We start from the raw sequence: 17,489 nt of genomic DNA, 5'->3' as shown, positions 1-17,489 counted from the left end.
GTCACGCTCTCAGCGTCCATGTGTGCGGTTGCTGTAAGAAACGTGTTTATTTCTCCTTAACTTCTGATGGACTGTCCTTGGGATGCCGTGCGTGGTGACAGGTTTACAGGAAGATATTATTCCAGACAAAATTTATCAGCTATTATCACAAAAAACAATCTACAAGGAGAAGGAAAGTGCCTGTGCTCAGTTCTGAAGCATGGTGCTTGGGTAAAAGAACAAACTGGAACAAATTTTCCGTGCATTAGTAGCGTCAGAGAAAGATTCATTTCTGCAAACATATTGCTGGAATGGAAGAACAGCCACTATGAACGATAACTTTGTGAATAATTGTGGAAATCTCTGTAAAAATGGGTAGATAAACAGAGATAAATGTTATGAATATTTACTCTGTCATGAAATAGTAAATACACTCACGCTGTATGAGGTGATATTACAGATTTAAAATCTTCGAAGTATGTTATTCTAAAATTTGAACCCCCACCTATGTCAGAAATGAATACAAGTGGGTATCAACATCAAATATGCTTCACCAAGAGATGCAAGTCATGTTGTGAAAAGGGACACGAAGGAGCCTTCTATTTTGCAAGCATGCTGTTTCTGTATTATTTCCACTCTGACAGGGAGGTATTTTCTTTCAGCGTTACTTACATTTTCATTTTCTCCTGTTTTTACATTCCCAAATAAAGAGGAAATTGAGGATTTAGGTTCAGGTAGGAGCTCAAGCAAAATGGACAATTACCTTGCCGCATGCTTGGTGGTCCCTTGCAACAGTGATGTGATAAACAGTGATCATGATTTTGTCAGGTCCAACCGGGTTTGAAATTGTTATTGGATATACCAGCTTCACAGCCCCGGGATTGTCACCCGCCTAAGTTTTTGTCTGCCTTTAATAGTACCGCAGATATTTTTGAGTCTCTGAGTTCATGCAGAGTTTTATACCTCCCCCTTGGAAATCCTTGGTATGTTGTACACAATGTAATCCAATATTAAAACAAAACCAAATCATATGAATAAGAGATTTTGGATTGTGTATTCCTAATGGAAGCCAGACATTCCTAATTTGTCTGCCACAGCATCAGGCAGTGGTGAGATTTTAGCGTCCTTAATTTCCTTTGTTCCAGCTTTCCTAAAAGCCTCTGACTTCTCCATGCATACACTGCTCATAAAATAGACATGTAAAAATGGTAAAGGTAAGCATAGCATTCATATGATTTCATCCTGCATTTCATACAAATCCACAATACACAAATGTGAAGTGTGAATTTACTCCACTCAAAGATCCTTTATCTGGTCACAATTCTTGAAGTCGGGAAGATTTTTCAATACAAAAACTCTGTGCAACCTATGTCTGCGTTGTCTGGAGTATCTCACAGTTTGGAGCTAAAAAATCACTTCCATCTTTACTTATCACTAGGGGAATGATATCAAATATATGTTATCTACTTCTTTTGCCAGGCTCTAATACAGTTGCTTTAACTCTTAAGGGAGACTGATTCACTTCTTAACAGCCAGATTTTGGTCAGAGGGTGGTTCCTCATTGTCCTTGGTTTCTGTTGCTCAGAAATAAATCCTATTCTTCATTTGACAGCAGGATAAAGCAGGAAGAAGTTGGAGTTTCAGAAGATAATTGTAATCATATTAAAAACAGGCTAAATCCTGCAGTATTTACCAAACCCCTACACAGATAAAGTTCTCGTTCAGCATTTTTGCCCAAGTAAAAGATTTGCCTTGATTTTCCAGATTCTGATGCAGGTGAAGAATAGCTCCTTTCTTCTCTATTAGCATAACAAAATTATAATGACTGACTGACACACAAGTAAGCAAACCCTTCCACCAAAAAAAAAGCCCTGCAGATGGAGTGCCTGCTTTGGAAACAAGGCTGCAGCGTTCTTTGAAGGAACAAAGTCTGCAATCCTTACTCATTCAATATGCAGTTTTCCTGGCAAAGCACAGATGTATATTAGTTACTAATAAAGAATTACAGTACACTCTGCAACCTTTAAGCAAATAGAGACCCTTTGTCTGCTCAAATCTGCTTATGTGCACTATATTTAAAAAAAAAAAAAAAAAAAGAAAATTACCTGCAACAATGCTCTTGAAAGGTTGGCTGGATGGGATCCCTCCCAAAGAAATGGTAAGAACGTTTAGTCCACCAAAGTCCTGCGTGGCGTGGAGAATTTCTCGGCTATGAGTCTTGTCGACTGACAAGATAGTAGCAGACCTGTTCTTCTCAATGAGTACCGAATGCCACTGGCCATCCGCAGCGTACACTTCTGGGATATTCCTTTCCACTTTCCCAGCAATTCCAGCATCGGATACATAATGCACTTTCCCACCTTTTATCTGTTCAGAAGAATACAAAATGCATAATTTTAAAATGATACACACGTAACCACTCCTATACACACATAACCAATGTAACATTTATTGAGTGCAACTATAGTAACACGCGGCTTTGGCTGTAACAGGAAGCTTGGGTATATTTTTTTTCCCTGAAAAATTGTTTTGTACTAAAAATGCATTATAATTATTTAGTACTAAAAATTTGGCTGCAATTAAGTACATCATTGCATCTGTGTAAAACTTAGAACTGCCATCCACTCATTCACTGGCTCATCTCATAAGAGAAAAACCTATTGAGAGGCCAGTGATAGGGCAAGCACATGGCAAAACATTTTGACCAATATAAGAATAATTCTTCCTCTTTCTTCAATGCAAGCGTGGAAAATGCTTTGCAGAGTAAACAGATGTTGTCCTTGCCCAAAAAATTTGCATCTAGCTTTCATTATGACATAGTGGGAATACATATGGCACAGCAGGACTTGAACAAGATTCCCATTTCCTATATGGATTTGCTGTGAATTTGCATTTTCCAGAAAAATAGTTGTATTTTAGAAACCTTTCTGAAGAGTTGCAACGTGTATTATTTTGTGAGAATTTTCCAATGGTGCTTACTTGAGCAAACTGCTTTTCAACTTGTGAGCTGTGAGGAAAAAAAAAAAGGTACTCTCAAATTCCATGAAAAATTCATCGGCTTTTCCTCTAGGAATGACGCCTCGCAATTCTACTGAATCACGAGATGCAGGATTTCAAACCTCCTCTTAGCTCAATATTAAATGATCTCAAAATGAGGTCAGTGCAAATTCTGCATTTAAGATATAGGAGTTTAAAAAAAAAAAAAAGCACAGGAGTCGGGCATATCGGCTGACCTCCTAAGGGCATACAGCCTTGAGTACAGCTCATATAGGGCAGCTCTGCAACCCGTTGCAAGTTTCCTTCCATACTCTGCACGTTTGGTCCTACATGTTAAATAAGATGACTGTTTTCCCTCCCATGTTCCTCGCCGCAGCTCGGTCGGTCCGTGACCTGTAACATGAGCGTGCAGAACGTGCACCCGCATAGTCCAGGAAAGGTCGAAGCCCCAGGTTTGTTGAAAGCTCTCTAAGCCTTGTGTGCTTTGTTCCAGGAAAAATAATGTTCACCTGGGAAGAACTGTGAGGTGACACACTGGCTACAAGAATGCTGCTCTCGTTTCCAGAAACTGTTAAATGCTCTGGATTTACTTCTTTAGTGATGCAAGCTGAGGACTTTGTTCATACAGATCAGCTTTAATACGGCTGTAAGACCACGCTCATGTCTTGGCAGCAGCCTGAACCGAACATAGCTAGCACGTATTCCATTTGGATCACGAAATACAATGGTTAATGTGTGCACGCACTTTATTTATACATGCAATAATTTGGGCTATTTGAAAATGTATTGAGGGACTCTTCGATAAAGCTGCTCCTCAGAGATAGGATGCCTTTGTTACTGGCAAACACAAGTGGCATACACCTAAGCTATCCCACAGCACAAAGAAAATCCCCCATGTGGAAATGCAGTCACACAGACGATTGTAACATAATAAATACCATTTGCCACAATCAAAAGTATTCATAAAATGATTAACTGGGCAGAATATATACACACATTTATGTCTGTAACCTGTAACTGGTTTGTTAGTCTTAAATTTGTCTTTTATGCTCCATGACAATACTGCCTTGTATTTTCTTCTTTATGTAAACCAATGGAAATATACAGTATCAGATAATATCTTTTAAACTTACAGGAGGACTAAGTACAGAATCATAACTTTTAATTCCACATTAGAGAAGAATTTTAGAATGATTTACCTGTCAGCAACTGATATTTTCCATACTGATGTATGACTCTTTAGCTCTCTTTCTGTTCCTTTAAAATTGCATGTGACTAATGCTAACACACTCATAAATAACATACTAGTGGCATTTGGAAAATAAAATTTCCAGAGACAAGACTAGTCCATGACTTCTTCACCCAGGAAAAAATAAGGAATGCTCTTCTCGGTTCCTTGAAGCACAACATATTTCTAAATTTGAAACAAATGCTGCTGACAGTATTGAGTAACACCCATTTCTGGGTTTTATTTACATGGCAAAGCAACTGACAAGTAGAATATAATGAAAAGAATGAACCACTAAAGCAAACACATTCCTAACTACAAGGATGATTCAACTTCACTAATATTCTGAGTCTCCTTTACTGAACAAATTGCTTCTTATTTGTCTTAAATGTGAGCACTAGCCTTCACAGATTTATAGCCCACTGGATGAGATATCATTTAAAGGAGTTATGTTCTGATTTATTCCTGCAACTCAATATGTGCATAGAATCACAGAACGGTTTGGGTGGGAAGGGACCTTTAAAGATATCTAGTCCGCTGCCCCAGCCACAGGCAGGGACAACTTCCCCTAGATCAGGTTGCTCCAAGCCCTATCCAACCTGACTTGGAACACTTCCCATGATGAGGCATCCACAACTTCTCTGGGCAACTTGTTCCAGTGTCTCACCACCCTAACGTATGCATATGTTAGCTCATACAGGTAACACATAATCCACGTTCTCTACCCGTACAATTCATAGATCTTAGAGCTACGGTCAAACTAATTTAATCTGATTTCAAATGGGATTTTCAGCTAACACAAGGCAGGCAATTTCACCTTTAACCGGCTGTATTTATCCCATTACTTCTAACTAAATTAGTTGCAACATATATTATTTGTAGGAAATAAGCTGTGACAAAGAGCTTCACTAATAACAAATCCCCTACCCTCTTTTTTTTTTTTTTTGGGGGGGGGGGGGGGTGTGCATTTTCCATCTGAATTTGAAAATTGTTTAATTTAATCTGCTAGTTTTCATATCTTTCCTGGATTGAGGAACCCTTTATATCATAAATGCTTCTCTTGTGTTCTTTTGAGCTTACATCCATGATTTAGTGAACCAGCTGCTCACAATCTCAGAGGGTTTGATTAATTACCTTTTCTCTACTTTTACCCCAATCCCATCTACACCCAAACCAGTTAACTACAAGAGGAAAAATGTGGAGACATGGAAGTAGCCACAGGACTAGTAGCTTTTCCCTGGCACAGTTTAATATTAAAAAACACACGGCAGGTTTTCTTTCAATGCTTACCCTTTGGATAACAAGCATATTAAAAGACTCAAAAATCAATTCATAAAATTGTCTGTTTTGAAGGCTTACAAGAGAGTTGTAAACAAGTAAAAGTCCCTAAAGCTCATCATCTGCACCAGGAGTGGGCTGAGATGCCAGGGAGCCCTACATGTGGGTTGGCTTCATGACATCTTGGGCCACTGCCGAGGGAAGCGCTCGTTGTGATACCTACTCTGGGTATGAGCGGTGGTGCAGAAGCCATGCTGTACTAACCGTGGTTAAATTACTACAGTTTTATTAACTAGCATCATCTGGGAAGTTTTGGGCAACAATCGGTACAGTGATGTTACCCCTCCTTCCTTAAACTGCTGCATCTGTTACTAGGCAAACCTCCGCTCTTTGCCCTTGCACAGCTGGGTCTGGGACTTGACGCCCTCTGCTTGCTTGTATAACTTCACCGATATTAACAATAATAAGAGTGTTTGCATAAACACACCACTTGTGCTTTCAGCCAGGAACGGCAACTCTCTTTTTCTTTTTTTTTTTTTAAATAATGCTTGTAGAGCTGACCTAGCAAATTCTACTCAGCAGAAAAAGGTAGTATTTGTTTTTTTTTTCTCTCCAGGGCTTAAAATAATGAGATCTTATCTGCTAACATGACTGAGGCAGAAACTTCCTATCAAACGATGTGGTAAAAGCATACACCAGGGAATTAACGCAGACTTGCTTCCTAAATGCAGCCGGTGTGTCAGGAAAGCTCTGTACCTCTGATCAGGCAGGTGGAGAATATCCACAGGGCTGAAGCTTAGAAAGTGTGAATTTCTGTATGAGTTTCTTTAAAAGTCAGGGAAAAAAAACTTGGAAAGCCTTACAGCAGCCAAGGAAACTTGGAGCTTACACCAACCCAATAAAGGGGCTTGCCAGCATCACTGCTGTACTCATTTAGAGTTATGAGTAAATGGACTGAGTCATAGCCAGGAACTGAACCATCGCTTTCTCTTGAGAAAGGTAACTTCTGCAGCAATAAATGCTTTGGGGAAAAACCCAAAACTGTATGGCATTTGAAGCATTAATTCAGCTACGTATCTCAAAATAATTTGATATTGACATCAATCTACGGGTAACCTCACGAGTTCAAGTTATCACTCGCTTCCCAGTTTGAGAAGCATGAGCCATGCTAGTAGGAATTAATGAAAACTTTTTGGCAATTGTCTGCTAGCTTAAGGAGGGTCTGGGTTCAACGCCCGAAAAATCAGAAGATAAAAGGCCAATAACGAAACAATTTGTTCTGTAGAGTGTAACTTAACGATGATAACAAATATGGCAATAAGTACTGTTCTTGCTGCCTTAAAACAGTCACTATTTGGAGTCTAGACAAAACTGATTAGATACAAAAGCATCAAGATCTTCTGATACCTTGGCAAATAGCAAGGGAATTGCTGAGAAGACGAATGATACTGGAGCAGTGCCTAGCCTCAGTTAAAGACCTAATATTTTACAAAGGAAACAGCAAGAGTAATGGAAAAACGTGATTTTGATCACCATGCATAAGGCAGTCCAATCAACTGAAACTCAGCATTAGCCGTAATCTTACCTTCACAGTAGTGAAGTTGCTGCTTTCCTGGACGTGAACTAAAACGCCGTTCTCGCTTCTTGTCCTGAACTTCACTTCCAAGCGGTCCACGTTCAGGGGTCCCAGGCCGGCGCCTCGAGTGCCGTGTCTCATCATGTATTCTCGCTTCTTGTTTGGGCTCATGTGGTAGTCGAGTCGTCCTTTGCCTTCTAGCGATAAGGCAGTGTCGGCAGTAATATCTGGGACAAGGACGGGGAAGTACTGAGTATGCAGCTCATTACAGCTATAGTGATCATCTGCCTAATCATGACCATTTTCTTTCAGAGCAGGGATCAAGTTCAGAGCTGGTCAGGGGGGACAGCAGGAGTGAAGGGCAATCTCAGCCCTTCTATTCTTTGGCTTCAACCAGAATGTGTGTTTGAGAGTGGGAGTGTGCTGGTAATTTACCGCTGCTATTAGTCAACAGTAAATTAAAATTTGCTAGGGAACAAGTGAGGGAGTAGGGAAAAAAAATTTGGCTCTTGGAACCGTAATTCCTTCCCAGGGATGTTACTGTTTCCATTACTGCAAGCAGGGTTTCATGATATATTGAACTCTGAGCTCTTCAGGGCAGAGATAATGACTATTTGTTACGGCGTAAAAAAAAAAGAATAAAAAATGGCAGAGCACTGACTACCAAATGCTGTTAAAATTATGGCTAAATTCTTTTGTAAACCAGTGCAATAAAAGCATATAAATCAGCTAAACAATAATGGGACATGTAAGAAAACAAAGCCCAGCCATTATACTACAACAACATGGAAGTAAATCACTTTGGTCTCCTAGACAATCCCATATTGATTTAGAGAGCTATCCATACGTGAGTTAACAACCCCAGAGTGCAAATGGCTTGCTTTTATTTACATTAACCATATTTTCTTTCCTATAATCTGACGGTCATTTGATAAAAAGGCCTACAGTTCAGAGAAGCCATAAGCACATGCACACAATGTTTATGTGAAGGGAAGGGAAGGGTTTTCCCTTACTCTCTTACCTCCTCACAGAGGACAAATCCCTCCTTTGGGATAGCTTTATTTTAGTTACTGATTATACATTATTGGGAAGCAGTAGTTTTAAATGAGTGCAAGTTACCTGAAACGTGATATACAGACCAGAAAACATTACATATATATATATAACTTGTTGCTATTTTTAGCTCATGAAAGGACAATAGTCCATTGTGAACCTTTCCTTCAAAATTATTTAAGAGGCAAGCATGCTGCTTGTTTTTGTTATTTTATAAGATTCATTACCCCATGCCCCTGAAAAGAAACTCCTAATGGAATTTGGTTAAACCATAGTTAGGTGCACATTAAAGAGAAAAACAGTAAAACCTGCTCCATACATTTTTCACAGTGCTTTCCCGTCAGTCCATCTTTGCAGTGACACTGCTGCCACGACCAGCGATCAACACAGGTGCCACCATGTTGGCAGGGGCTAGTTGTGCAAGCGCCTTCCAGTCTGGGACACCTGGAATGAGTCAGGAAAGTAGATGCTGAAGAACACAAGCACATAAAAAAGCAGAACACTCATGCTGGGAAGAGTCCTGTGTTTGAATGATACTCCCTTTCTTCTTGCCAGAGACTGCAAAATGGAGAGGCTCTTCTTCATAGACAGCTCATGTTTCCAAACAATATCCATTTCCAGTATCAAGTTATAATAGTCTTATAATAGTCTTAGGAAAGAGAAAGGAATTCAGAGACAGTGAAATGGCTATTATCTGTTACACAAGAGAATAAGAAACTCTTTTAGATGCTTTTTACACTGCAGAGCTCCAGCAACTTCATACCACAACAAACAGCGCAAACTCGGGGCTTGACAGAGAAAGGGTGAGCTAGCAAATTTGGGTGAAAGACTGACGTTATTGCTACAACTGTGACTTCTGATACTGAGATGGGAAAAACAAAGAGAATCAGATAGTCCATCATTTCTGAAAGACCACTCGGAGGATACGAGGGAAATTCACTGATACCTGAGAGGCAAAGTGATAGAACAGACACTGTGGATTAAAAAGAAATAAGAGGGAGTAGAGGGTGAGCAAACAGTCAAACTCAGGTGGAATTGATAAAGAAACACAATAACAGGGCTACTCTATTTCAGCCCGCAAAGCAACATTAATAATAAATGGCAATAGAAATGTAATGATGTTGCTTTTTTGAAGCCTCTGTAATCTTTCATGAACCTTTCATCCAAATTCACTTCCTTCTTACATTTTTCACACTTTACAATAAACTCTACAGTCATTTTTTTTTACAAGAAATATCTGAAGGTGTCTGAATGGAACAGCATCTGACTCTCATGACTGCTTTCTTTAATGTAAATGCGGTCCATTCGATACCATATATAGCAGACGTACTGATCTAAGATTCCTTGAGCTGCCAAAGCCTGGCTGGGCTCCAGGGGACGTCCGTTGACTGCAAACTCCATTATACAGCCCACAAAATCATGGCTTTCCACCTGTCCTCTCCTTTGAAGGATGGGCTCTATAGACCTGATGCCACCAACAGTAACTCGATTTGGTTGTACATCAAGAGTCCTATAAAAGAGTCAGAAAAATAATGTATCTGTATCAGACATTAAGATAGCAATGACAACACATGAACTATAACCATCAGCTGTGGTCTGTGACTAAAATTCCTCTTCCAAAATTCGTATTTTACATTTAGAAGGGGAGACAGAGAGATCAGTAGTGCTTGAATGAACAGCTATAATGGGTATGGCTCTAAATTCACACTCAGTTATTGCATGTCAAAATTTCTATTCACTTGACTGAGCAGCGTGCTTGAAATCATAATGAATAAGGTTTTTTACTCAATTATCGCTTCAATTGTAGATGATATTTAAATAGTTGGAAGACGGATTCATTATTTTACAGAGATATAACACCTTTGCTACTGGGGAAATCATGTGTGACAAGAAATATGATTGTGATTGTTGTAAGAAATGAGCCAAAGTGATTTGGATTAAAGTTATTGTTATCTCCAAAGAGGATCTAAAGATGCAACAGAAATGCTTCTGAGTGAGTTATGGTAAATTCAAGAAATAAGGTTTGTTCTCTGTACTGGCCAATGTTTAAGAAACAAAAACTGTAAATGATGACACCTGGAAATTACTGAAAACAATGTCAAAGTAATTACTCTTAATATTTATTTTTTTTTAAAGAAAGCAGTAATCCTTACACCTTTATAAGAAATGAGAGGTGCAGTTTAAACAAATAAACAAACACAAGACCCCAAATCAAAGCCCAGAACTGAACACTGGAGTGAAACATAGGTGCTACTAGAGTAATAGCATTTTGAGCCCAAGCATGGTTTTGGTAAGATAGATATAATTCAAAATGTAAAAGTGGAGGAGGCTTTGCTAAAGGTTTGTAGCACTAAATATTGTAGAACTTCAAACTGTCAAAGATTAGTGCTGTATATTTAAGAGTCAGTTGGTGGTTTACTGTCTAAGATTTACAAGTTACCAGCCATTATGAGCATCTGATATTCTGATTTGCTAACTCTAGATTACGATGTGAAATCTCATTAGGCAATAAGTCTTGTCTCCACTTACACCACAGTGCAGGTTAGCCATGACCATACATTGCTTGTGTGTCACCTGTGCCTGGGGACAGAGAGGGAGTCGAGAATTGGTGCCTTCTGAATAAACTCCTTGTCATGAATAAACTCCATGTAGAAATGTAGCCTGAGTTAGCAAGCAGCAGTAGACACAGAAAATTTAACTTGCTTCTGCAAAGATGGGAGAAAACGACATTTGGGAGCCTTGCCTTTGCATGCCTCTGAAGGAGTGCTGCTGAGGTATCTATCCCTTGCTTGAGGCTGGGCTAAGGGCATGTAATCATTACTCCAAATTTCTCTGGATTTAGAGGGTGATTTCTTTTCATTTTACTCAAAAAAAAAAACCCCAACAACAAACAAACCAACAACCAAAAAACCCACAAAATGAATTATTTACCAGTCAGTAGAAACAGCAACATTGCTAACAGTGCAGTAGCCTGGCTCCTGATCCTCAGAGCAAGAATCCACCGTCAGTGATGCCGCCTGTAAAAGTCACGCATGCAGTATTACAAGGTTGTAGTCCCCAGCCGCATGAAATATATTATATCAAGGACTTGGCTAGAATGGAGCACTTGCATATTACTACATCACTCAGGATCACAGGGTGCTTCAGAGTCACTGATCAACTACATTCTGCATGAACATAGTGAACACCAAGATGTGGATGGTAACAGAGAATGAACTAATTGACTGCTTCATACAGAGAATCAGTTTAACACTGATTTAAGTAGAGTTTCTTTCATGTTTGTTTGCTTTACTTCTTCAAACTGCAGCTATTTTGGCTCATATTGCATCCTACTCTTGATCTGAACAGAGAGTTGCTCCCTCCAAACGCAAATGGCATTCCTTCAGGGACTTGACTGTGACATTAAACACAGTGCTTGAACTCGATAAAAGGCACATTGCAAAAGTTGGGAGTACAAACACTGAAATTTCTAATTAAAAATAATGACCAACCACTCAATAATACTCAAGGAGTTACCAAGTGGGCCTGATTAAGGTAACCCTTAGGCTGATATGTCATGAGGGATGCTTGCCCCACATTGATAATGATGAAACATGTGGATACCTATGGTGGGACCAAGGCGACGTTCAGAAGTACGAGGCATCACCAGCACTTAGAGCAGTCTTCCTCTTTATTATTATCTCCAAGCCATCAAGCCCCAGATAACAGGGTTGCCTCCTTACCCATCTCAGTCGCTACACTAAAGCGAGTCATGGCACTTTTATTTGTAATCTCTAAAAATCTAACCAAAGCCGTCACTAAAATCATGAAATAATTTCTGCTGATTTCAAAAGGAGCTTTTATTTTATTCCTTATTTAGCAAAGTATTCTCCCCATAGAGATTTATTAATAACAGATGCGCTGCAAGAAAAACCCTGAAGGTTAGTTATTCCTTAAAACAAATTTTCAGAAAAATAAACATAATCTCTAAATCGCACATATCAGCTTCTTGTGTTTCAACTAGATGTGTGGTACAGCTTTATAGCAAATTTAACTCAAACGTCACTTTTTAAAATGCCTTGGTTTATATTTTGATTTAGACTACTCTACTGGAGCCAAGCAAACAGCAATAGCCATCAGTACGTCACTACTCTGCAGTGGCTTTTTCTCCTGCCTGCAACTATGTTCACTGACAATGTCCTGTTGAAATCCCCGTAGATGGTCCACGCTATTTCCAAACACATACTGTAAGTTGACGCGTTGTATTGACCAAATAAATTCATAGCTCTTGGCCCTAAATTATGCCCTACCATATGCCTAAATTGTTCGCTATTTTTAATGAAAGCCTATCTCAAATTTCTTTCCCTACATAATGAGCAAACTCCTTCTCCTGAGAAACATCAGTCTGCAGCTCCAAAGCAGATTATTAGCCCTGTATAAATGAAACAATTCATAGAAAGAATAATAAGCTGGCTGGTCTGCGTGCCATCGCACACATACATATTTTCCTTCAGAATATCAACAACAAAAAATGAAATGAGTTTTTTGTTCTTAGCTCAATCAGCATAATCTCCCTAACTTACATCGCTATGTGCTGGGAAAGCCAAGCTACAACCCCAGCTGAAGGGCTAGATATTTGAGAACATATTTTACTTGGACCAGATTTCCTACAATTTATTTTCTAATGTTAGTCAAATGTTCCTGCTTGTTACTTAAGCATTACTCTACGGTTACTGTGCCGCATTATGAGACTTTCTATCCTGTCACTCTGCAATAGCTCAGGACTGACAACTTAATGATTTTACCAGTTTCCGATAAAATCCCACTGTGCTGTAGGAAATGACAGATTTGGAATCCTAAAGGGGGACTATTTTATACAGTTTTGGACACCTGGGAGACATTTTTCCTACAGCAGAAATACCTAAGACAAAGGCGATTCTTTTCACATACTGTGTTTGTAAACAGCTGACATTACTGAGAAGGTTTAAACATATAAAAAAAATAAAAATCATACAAAGGTATAGGTTGTCTTAAATGTTTGCTTTTAGTCTGAAGCATTCATAACTGAAATTTTCTGTAACTAGTCCTTTTTGTGTTATCTCCTCTTCTATATCCAGCCCTTTGGCTTATCTACAAGCAAAACATTTTCCTGCTCTGTTTTTTTCTTAAGTGTATTTCATTTATTTGTTGCAATTTTTAATGTGTGCTCCTAGACTTAGTCATTTAAATCTACTTTCTATTGATAGAAATATCACATTAATGTAGTTGCTAAAATAGGAACCTGATGCCTTTCAGAATTTAGGTGCACCTTTAGGCTTTACCATTTGGAAACTGTGATGCAGATTAAGGCATGTTAAAACAAAGTCACAACTCAACTTCACAATTATCCTTTATCTTATTTGGATATATAACTCGTACAAACATGCACAAATTGGATTTTCAAATCCAGCTGAAGATTAAACCACTCTCCCTTCAATAAACGGAGAAATCGGGTCTTGCATTATGCAACTGAAATGCAGTTTCAGGCTCAAGGCTCTCTAAGAGAAGAAAAAAAGCACCATTTAGGAAGGTCAGGAGACAACCCTGGTCCTACAAAGAACCCCAGAACATAAGGTAACACATTCCCTCTGCTGCTCTCAGGACATTTGTGCCTATGGACATCTCATCCAGGACCTGAAGCTCTTCAACAGGGTGTTCTAGAACAGAGCAGCTTGAAAATACAAAAGGGCTGTATCTCGGCAGCAGTTTGTGATTGGAAATCTCTACAAGGACTCAGGGGGGAGCTACGCTGGATAGAACACTTTATTCTTTTATTCCCTACATCACTTCTGGCTTGAAATATATAAAACAAAATGTGGAGCCTCAATCGTATATTATTCTTATATGACTCTAATTTCAAACATGAGAAGAATATGGGATTCTACGTATGCTGGTCATTTCTGCCTGGGAAGGGAGCTGCTGGGCAATAGTTACTGATTATGGATGGCAAATAGATTTGGTTTCATTTCTAACTCAAACACTGCAGAGTAAAAAAGTTTGGCTTGAGCTCAAAGAGCATTTGGTTTATGTTCTGCTTTGGAAATACTATTAAAAAATGAGAGAAGAGGAATAGAAAACATTTACTGGAGAAAAAACAAAGGCAAGAGAGGGGTCAGAGTACCAGGCACATGGCAATCAGTTGTCCCAGTTCAGTTTTTGGCAGAATTTCTCACCTCAGATGCTTTGTGGGGGACAAAAAGAAAAGTAACTTCCCTCCTTCCCCAAAAAAACCCTCTCAATGTAGCACCTTTGAACTCTTTACATGTGTGCGACAGAGGAAAAATGAGAGTCTGATGAGACTGGTAAAATCCCTGAACTATTTCAGGGAGGTCAGGGACACCTGGAATTTTAAGTTTGTCTGCTTCTATTTTCCAAATGTGAAGAAAAATTATTTTGAGGCTTTTTGTAGTTACTATGGTTAATTAGCCTTCCCTGATAATCATCCTTGTCTTCGGCATCAGTTAATTAGTCTCATGTGTAGTAATTTATTTCATTAATTATTCCTGGGTCTCATTTTTCACATTTAGAGTACAGGGCGTTGCACGTGTTTTTTATAATTATTCTTTATCATCATCATACTAAACAAACCATTATAAGTCTTTGAGTCAGTTGGAGTAAGACAAAAACAAGGGAGGTTTCTTCCCAAGTTGGAGGTTCTGCTAGCAAATGCAACATTACTAATTTTACATTTCTCTGAGTTCATGTGGAAGCCAAAGTGACATGGCTGAAACTTGTCATAAATTCTCATTTTTGCATTTCTTACCATTCCAGCCCTCCGGGCAATAACTGTGTGAAATTGTCCATCAGACACCTTCTTAGTTGTGGTGAGCTTGTATGTGCCACTGCCAAGATTGTAGGAGAATCTCAGCCTCTCTTCTACTATTTCCAGAGCCAGAAATTCTGCCCGCTCTCCAGTCTGGTTATCGTAGTTATACAACATTAAAGCATTAGTTTTTATAGTGGCAAACTTTATATAGATGTAGTTATTGTTTGGATCCATGCTGGGAAACTCCATATACGACAACTCTTCAAATCCATAGCTGTTCAGTTCACAATGATTCCCAAAAACACCTGCAAAACGAAAAGTAAAATCCGGTATCAGAGTTTTTTCCCCTCACTGTGCATTCTCTCAGAAACAAAGTACTGATGTGCTCTAGACATGGCTGTGATACACAAGCTCTTGAAGAAACATCTAATGTATGATTAAAAATATGCAACAGAAGAATCCTGTTACCCACAGGTGGGTGTTGAAGTGTATAGATTTAAACTTAAAAACTGAGTTACAAGTGACAGTGAAATCTATTGAAAAACAAAGTACATTTCATTGAGCTCTGTGGTTTCTTTAGAAAATTAAAAAAAAAAGCAAGTTTGACAGCTATGACAAATATGGTTGTTAATCATCATCAGGTGTTTGTTACTCCAGTTATGAAAATAAATTTGCAACTTCAGCTTATTTTTCTCTTGATAGCTGTTATCTGAACTGTTTCTCAATCAGTGGTTCATTTTTTATACTTATATGTGTGATTAAAACATTATGCCTTCTCGTGTTTTTATTGATCTGAATATTTGGGTGCATTCCACATATTTCTTTTCAGACCTCTGTCACATAATTTCCCTTGATGTTTTTTACTGCAGGGACAATACGGAAAAAACTTAATTTATGAATATCAGTTACATTTACAATGGACTATGACTGTAGAGGAAATGAATAAACTCTGAGGAAACGTAAAAAAAGGAAATAAAACAGAATAAAGAACTTATTCCACATGTTAGTAGGAAACTGTAATCAGAGGTAGTTACAAAGGCATACTGAGAACCATACTTCTGTGTGAGGGTTTTCAGCAGCCTTAAAACATTGCAGATGATTTCTCAGGTTTATCTGTTTTTTGATTAATCCGTTGCATTTACTTTCATGCTTTTGTATATGAAAAATGACAATTCTGGATTAATCTGCATTTAGAACCAATCTTGCTGCAATTATATCATGATACCTTGAAATATCTGTGGTATTTTATGTCCTTATTGGGTTCATTCCACAATCCAAATTTGGGATAATTAAATTCTAATAATTATTAAACTATTTTGGCAGTACTATATGCTTCTCTGATTCTGGGAATTGCACTCTGGTTTTGAAACGCAGAACTTTATTAATATATAATAAATGGAAGGGGCAAGTACTGGTGTGGGCTAATAAAGCTGTTTCCATTCAGTCAGGTTCCCCTAATAAAATCTACAAATATAGAAGTGCCAATACCTAATGTTGTGCTTCCCACTTGCAGAAAAACGTGGGTGCTCTCTAATTCTTGCTTTACAGATATTTTGCAAATTATGCTAATTTCTCCTTAGAAAACCAAACTGTCTCCACTCAACATCATCCCAAAGTCCCTTTTTCTAGCTTAATGTTATGACGACTTCCTTGTGCTTCGCAAGCACAGAGGATGTGAGAATATTGATGTTATTTACAGTGGTCTTACTCTTTATCTCCCCTAAAAGTGGCTGTTATTAGGCGGGAGTGCAAGCATTGTGCTGAGCTCTCAGTGTATTCCCCGCCAGCAGCCACAGTGACCCTCCCCATGCTGCCATGCGCTTCCATCTCGTTCCAGGAGGATGGGGCCAGGAGATGACCAACACCTACCCATGGGCTGGGATCCATATACACACCCCCATCAGTTTTAGACAGGTAAAAAAATAAATAGGGATTTGAGAAATATTAATGGGGAAAGGGAAGATGGAGCAGCGAGAAGGAGAAGTGTACTCACCGAAGGGGCAGTGGCAGTAGTATCCCTCCATCCCACTTTGGCAGGATCCACCATTGAAACAGGGGTTGCACTCGCAGTAATTGACAGCGGAGTCGCACGTTTTCCCTGCGATTAGCGAATAAAAGCAATTTCCAGGTCAGAGTATTCAGGTCAATAGGAAAAGTCAGGCTGGTATTTACTTAACGAGCTTACGAACCAATGCTGAACGCATGGTCCGGAGGGAGGGTGCCAGGGAGACCAGCTGCGGCTGTGGGATGGAGAAAGGAAACACAGACACGATGCTGGGCTGCTCCCAGCCCTGACACGGGCATATTGCATGGCCCACAGACATTCACTTTACTTTTCAGGTGTCTCACATTGTAATAATCTCATATAGATAGGTAGGTTCAAGTGTTGGGTTTTTTTTTATCATTTTTTTTTTTATTAACTTGTGTCTATTAAAGAAAGATCATGAAATAAAAGCAGGTGCTGAACTAAAAAAAAAAGTTCTTTTTTTTTTTTACCCCTATTGAATGCGATGTACTCATTAGTGTGAAGCAGATACAGACAGCCCTTATTGGACTCCATATGAACGCGGCATGCTGAACACAGGCTGTTATTG

The 17,489-nt window shown here is 38.9% G+C and overlaps 1 protein-coding gene across 1 annotated transcript in view; it reads right to left on the bottom strand.

Moving 5' to 3' along the window:
* FAT4 (FAT atypical cadherin 4) overlaps window positions 1-17,489 on the bottom strand; it is a 95,030-nt gene that overhangs the window by 3,986 nt on the left and 73,555 nt on the right. Inside the window, exons 10-16 of the mRNA XM_086611973.1 lie at window positions 16,889-16,993; window positions 14,893-15,200; window positions 11,043-11,128; window positions 9,442-9,621; window positions 8,431-8,555; window positions 7,068-7,285; window positions 2,085-2,346 (exon numbers count right to left, since the gene is read on the bottom strand). Of these exons, the coding sequence (XP_086468099.1) occupies window positions 2,085-2,346; window positions 7,068-7,285; window positions 8,431-8,555; window positions 9,442-9,621; window positions 11,043-11,128; window positions 14,893-15,200; window positions 16,889-16,993 (1,284 nt within the window). The remainder of the gene's footprint in view (window positions 1-2,084; window positions 2,347-7,067; window positions 7,286-8,430; window positions 8,556-9,441; window positions 9,622-11,042; window positions 11,129-14,892; window positions 15,201-16,888; window positions 16,994-17,489) is intronic.

This window comes from Tauraco erythrolophus, chromosome 5, assembly GCF_009769465.1.
Source record: "Tauraco erythrolophus isolate bTauEry1 chromosome 5, bTauEry1.pri, whole genome shotgun sequence".
In the NCBI taxonomy this organism is placed as follows: domain Eukaryota; kingdom Metazoa; phylum Chordata; class Aves; order Musophagiformes; family Musophagidae; genus Tauraco; species Tauraco erythrolophus.
Note: the sequence above shows the minus strand (reverse complement) of the source record. Positions and strands in the feature narration are given on the sequence as shown.